The following is a 5,207-nucleotide window of genomic DNA, read 5'->3' on the forward strand; positions in this document are numbered from 1 at the left end:
CCCGTGGGCGGGGCCGGGCTGGGGCGGGGCTCCGGGCTGGTTCCTCCGCGGTCCGGGACGGCGGCGGCGGTGGCGACAGCGACATGGAGAGCGGGGCCTACGGCGCGGCCAAGGCGGGCGGCTCCTTCGACCTGCGGCGCTTCCTGACGCAGCCGCAGGTGGTGGCGCGCGTCGTGTGCTTGGTGAGCCGGTGGGGGGCGCCGGGGCCCCGGGGGCCCGACTCCGCCGCCAGGCCCGCGGGGGCCGCCACGAGCCCGCGAGCGCGACAGGTGGCGGCGGCCGAGGGCCGGGGGGTGGGGAGCGGTGCTCGTGGGGCCGGCGAGCAGGGCCCAGGACTCCATCCACCCCACCTCCCAGGCCCCGCCGCCCCCGCTTCAGCCCCCAGGCCCCGCCACCCACAACCCCGGGCCCGGCTGCCCCGCACTGTCCCGCCCGGACGCGGGGTGGCCGAGAGGCTCCGCGGGGAGCAGGCGCGTCGGCCTGCTGGCAGTGGGAGGAGCTTGGGGCAGCTCCTGGGCAGGTGGCCGGCACGCCGCGACTCCCAGCTCGGGGAATTCACCGGGAAGGGGCTTTCCGAAGCCACGTGGGGTGCGGGGGGCGGCCTGGAGCCCTGAAACAAGGTCTCCCTTCCACTTAGGTGCAGGCCACGGGTCTGCTTCCCCACCCGAGATCGGGTAACCCCAGGATGTACCCTTCCCCTAGCTGGGCGAGCCCTCCAGCAGCAGGTTAGCGGGAGAGGGAGAGGTGGATGGCCTCCCATACTCTTGGAGAACCAGCGCCCAAAGCTGGACAAGGTGTTAGAGAGTGGGTAGGCAGAGTCTAGGCCTGCCTGGGACTGGAGTCCTCTGAGGTCCCCTGGTGGCACCTACGCCCCCTCCCTGCCAGACTGTGTGATCTGACCCAAGGAGCAGATGCGTCGAGTGTCAGGATGGCAGTGCCAGGAGTTGGCCTGGCACACTGCTCCTAGCATCCTGGAGTTCCGGCTTCATCTCCAGTTGGGGGTGGGGCTTGTGACTGCCAGCTCCAGAGTCTATTGAGAAAGCATTGTGCAGGCGGGGCAGGGCAGGGGAGAAGCCTGGGCCAGTCCTGGAGGGAGCCAGGTGTCCAGACTCTCTTGCATCTGCTGACATGGGGCGGGGATGGGTGGCAGCCTTGAAGTTTGGGGAGGAGACAGGTGACATGAGGCTGTTCCCAAGGGCCTGGAGCCCCTCCCAGAGTTCTGGCTGGGGCACCCCCCTCCACCCCCATTCCAGGAACTCCAGGGGTCTGAGTGCGGAGCGGTATCTACAGGCCTGCGGTCAGACCAACCTGGAGCACCCTTTCTGGGCAGGACCCACTATGGGCGGGAGGAAGACTGGGGTTCCCCCAGAGGGGGAGGCGCCAGTACCCCAAAGAGGCCGGAAGTCCTTGTAGAAAGAAAACTGGCTGAACTGGAGAGGCCAGCCTGGGGCAGGGAAGAGTTGGAGGGGGCTCTGGGTGGTGGGAGTCTGGGGACAGGGGTTTCAGCTCAGAGCACACTGGTGTGGCTTTCCCAAGAGGTGGGAGAAGTCCCCCATCACCGAGGTGTTCAGGCGAAGGTTGGGTGCCATAGAGGTGACTCAGGCAGAGGTGATCAGGGTGACTCCAAGCCTGGGTTTCTGACTTTGTGACCTGTCCTGTTTAAAACTTGTTGAAAGTGGGGGTTGGCTGGGGTGGGTGGATTGCTCTTAATCCCCATCGTGTGCCTAACCTTAATGACCCCTCCAGGCAGGCAGCTGGGGCGGGCGGGGCAGCCCTCTCCCAGGAGATCCCCCTCCACTTTACTCATCCCCAGTCCAGGAATCCCCAGCCGTGTCCCTTGTGCTGGCAATTGTGGTCTGGTATCTGGAGATGCCCAGAGAAGGGACTGACGGTGCACCAGGAAGCAATTTGCTTATTGGCTCACTCCCCAAACTCAGAAGGGGCTGGGATGCCCAACCTCCAAAAAGGGAACAGCAGCAGTAGGAGAGGCCAGTGTCCAGACCCCCTGCCAGGGCCCCCCACTGTTATGTGCCCCCCGTGGGGTTTGTCTGGCGGCCACTCAGCCTGTCCCCCTGCCCCCTCAGATCTTGGCCTTGATCGTGTTCTCCTGCATCTTCGGCGAGGGCTACAGCAATACCCACGAGTCCAGACAGAAATACTGCGTGTTTAACCGCAACGAGGACGCTTGCCGCTACGCCAGTGCCATCGGGGTGCTGGCCTTCCTGGCCTGTGCCTTCTTCCTCGTGGTCGACATCTATTTCCCCCAGATCAGCAATGCCACTGACCGCAAGTACCTGGTCATCGGGGACCTGCTCTTCTCAGGTATATGCAGGCGGCACCTCCACCTGATCTTGGGGGGGAATAGGAGCAGGCGGTGTTCCCAAGAGCTCTAGGGTTCTGTGATTGCGGGGCCTCGGCAGGAGCAGCCCAGGTCCCCAGCGCCCTCGAGAAGACAGGCTTGCACACAAGGACTTCTGACCGTCTGCTGAAACCCACAGGTGTTGAGTCATGGGCGCAGGCCTTTGGAACCAGGCCTCCCAAGGTGGCATCCCGTCCCCACCTTGGCTTCTGCATCAGGGCCCTTTACGTTCCTGGAGGCTTCTGGGAGATCCCTGCCCCAGGGCCTCCCTCCTCTCCTAGGGGACCCCCCCATTCCCCTCCTCCCTGGAGCTGACCCTGCCCTCCCGGCCCTCTCCCCAGCTCTCTGGACCTTCCTGTGGTTCGTTGGTTTCTGCTTCCTTACCAACCAGTGGGCAGCCACCAAGATGGAAGATGTGCTGGTGGGAGCCGACTCAGCCCGGGCAGCCATCACCTTCAGCTTCTTTTCCATCTTCCCCTGGGTAGGTGTGCCGGGATGGGCAGGGTCGTGGTGTCTTTGGTGAAGGGTGGTGGAGAGATAAGGAACCCAAACCTCGGGGCTCCCTGCAGGGCGTGTTGGCCTGTCTGGCCTACCAGCGCTACAAGGCCGGAGTGGACGACTTCATCCAGAACTACGTGGACCCCACTCCAGACCCCAGCTCGGCCTACGCCTCCTACCCAGGTGCTTCCGCGGACAACTACCAACAGCCACCCTTCACCCAGAACGCCGAGACCACCGAGGGCTACCAGCCGCCCCCTGTGTATTGAGCTGCAGCCAGGGAGGGTAAGGGGAGCAGGGAGGGCACCCGGGGCCTCTCCTCCATCCTGGACTCCTCCCATGAGGCTTGCCTCCCTGAGCTGCTGGCCCCTCTTGTCCCGCCTGGTGCCTGTCAGAGCCGATGCACAGCCTGCCTTGCCTGCCTGGCTGTGGCCAGAGCCTTGGCCTGAAGTGCCGATGCCTGAGGGCTTCACCCACCACTCCTCAAGGGCGTTTTTTAGAAAACGGTTTTTAGCTAGATGTTTGGTCATTGCTTTGAGTGGTCCCCAACCCCACCCAGCGTAGCTGGGAGTGCCTGACACGCTGTTTTGACAAGTGCCTTAGCTTCTCCCCAGCCCCCAGGAGCTGTGCCCAGGTCCAGGCCGTGGTGGCCGCAGTTACTTGGGGTTCTCTGCCAAAGACGAGGCTGCGGGGCCTTCCACTGCTCTGCTGCTGGTGCTGGGCTGGGTCTCCTTTTCTCTTCACTCAGGTTATTCCTGCCCCCTGGCGCCCCTGCCCCCCGGCGCCCCTGTCCCCCCTGCTCTGAGAGCCGGCAGCCCGGTGCTCACTGCTGTAGTGTCTGCTCGCTCTGGGACCCAGGATGGCTACCCCGTAGCCAATGCCTCTGGGCTGCCCTCCTGACAGCCTCGGGGTGGGCTGGTGCCCACTCCAGGGGACAGCGGGCAGCACTTCCTTCTCCTTGCTCCCACCCCTTGGCAACAGGGAGGGGCTTTGCCTGACCGACAACACCCAGCTTTATGTAAATATTCTGCCACTGTTAGTTAGGAGGTGTGGGGCACACCCACAGCACCCCCAGCCATTCTGAATGTATTAAAAAGCCGTGGGGGAAGATGCACCCTTGGATTCTGTGAGACCGGTTTGAAGATGAAATAAATGTTTTTCTCATTCATAATCTTCATTGCTTGGGCCTCGGCCTAGGGGAAGGAGGAAGAGAAAGTACACTCTGGGGTACCCTTGGGGGGTGGCTTTATGGAACAAAAATGGATTTTGAACAAAGGTGTGGCAGTCTGCCCCTCCAGCGTGCCTCTCGACTGCCCTCTCTCTCCCTGTCTGGGGTCTCATTCCTCACGTTGCCCTCCATCAGCATCTTAAAATAGCAGCTGTGCTCAGCTGGTAAACAAGATGGTTTTTCTGGACCGCCTTGCCAGGGTCCTGCTCTGCCCTTGCTAGAGTTGGGATGGGGGTGCCTGGGAGCTGCCCCTCTGAATGCCTCTTCCCCAGTAACCCTTTACTTCCCACCTCTCAATAGAGTGAGGGGCACCCTGGGAGTGGCTGGGGTCCTCTACTTCCTGCAGACAGGGCTCAGCACCTCCAGAGCCCATCCTGGGATGCCCAGCCCACCCCAGAGAGTGAGCCCAAGCCCAGCTCTGGCAGGAGAGGCCAGAGCCCTTGAAGCAACTCCTGGCTTCCCCTTTTAAACAATGACAAGAGGGAGCTGTCAAAAGTGGGCCCCAGTAGTCTCAAAAAGTCTTGAGTAGAACTAATAGCATCCTGTGAATTACAGCCCAGCCTCCCCTCAGTACTACACCTCAGTGTAGGCTGGGACCAATCACTAGCAAACCATAGCAGAGCAAGGGGGAGAGGGAAGCCGGGGTGGGGCAGGGAGGCCATTCAGGAACCAGGGCCCATCTGCACGGCGCACACCTACAGCCCACCCACCCCACCCTGGTAGATTCTGCCTCCATACAAGCAGCCAACAGCCCATTTTCTGAGGCACAGCTGAGCTAGTCTTCTTGGCTCTGGATGGTCAAGTGACTGTTTCACAAACAAAACCTGACCTCACAGCCCCAGCTGGCAGCGCTGACCACGGCCTCATCTTTCCAACCTGGGACCCAGGCTCCTCCGTCCACCCATTTTGTCCTGAGACCCGCCCAGACAGAAGAGCAAGCGAACGTTCCTCTTAGGACATGCTTCATGATCATTTCTCAGTTAAAAAGGGTTGTGGTTAAGAGATCGGTAGCACTAGAAAAAGATCTGGAAAGAAATCCCCACTCACATCACATCAGAGCTGTCTACAGTGAGGACTGGGGAATCCCAGGCCATTAAAGAGAAATGTGCTTTCACCAACCAG

At 61.9% G+C, this 5,207-nt stretch overlaps 1 protein-coding gene across 2 annotated transcripts; it reads left to right on the forward strand.

Annotated features, from left to right (window-relative positions):
• Positions 1–48: 48 nt before the first annotated feature.
• Positions 49–4,028, forward strand: SYNGR2 (synaptogyrin 2). Of its 2 annotated transcripts, XM_058561761.1 has the most exons (4): positions 49–182; positions 2,085–2,322; positions 2,701–2,840; positions 2,929–4,028. In XM_058561761.1, exons 1-4 carry the CDS (start codon positions 84–86, stop codon positions 3,124–3,126), a joined length of 675 nt encoding a protein of 224 aa, XP_058417744.1. In that variant the 5' UTR covers positions 49–83; the 3' UTR covers positions 3,127–4,028. The 2 variants fall into 2 exon arrangements, with proteins under 2 accessions (XP_058417744.1, XP_058417745.1); XM_058561762.1 differs by lacking the exon at positions 2,701–2,840.
• The last annotated feature ends 1,179 nt before the right edge of the window (positions 4,029–5,207 follow it).

This window comes from Diceros bicornis, chromosome 18, assembly GCF_020826845.1.
Source record: "Diceros bicornis minor isolate mBicDic1 chromosome 18, mDicBic1.mat.cur, whole genome shotgun sequence".
Classification (NCBI taxonomy): domain Eukaryota; kingdom Metazoa; phylum Chordata; class Mammalia; order Perissodactyla; family Rhinocerotidae; genus Diceros; species Diceros bicornis.

Coding starts and splice junctions, on each gene's coding strand:
- SYNGR2 (XM_058561761.1), top strand. CDS start 84: ATGGAGAGCGGGGCCTACGGCGCGGCCAAGGCGGGCGGCTCCTTCGAC. Junction 183..2,084: donor TGGCGCGCGTCGTGTGCTTG/GTGAGCCGGTGG, acceptor CTGCCCCCTCAG/ATCTTGGCCTTGATCGTGTT. Junction 2,841..2,928: donor TCTTTTCCATCTTCCCCTGG/GTAGGTGTGCCG, acceptor GGCTCCCTGCAG/GGCGTGTTGGCCTGTCTGGC.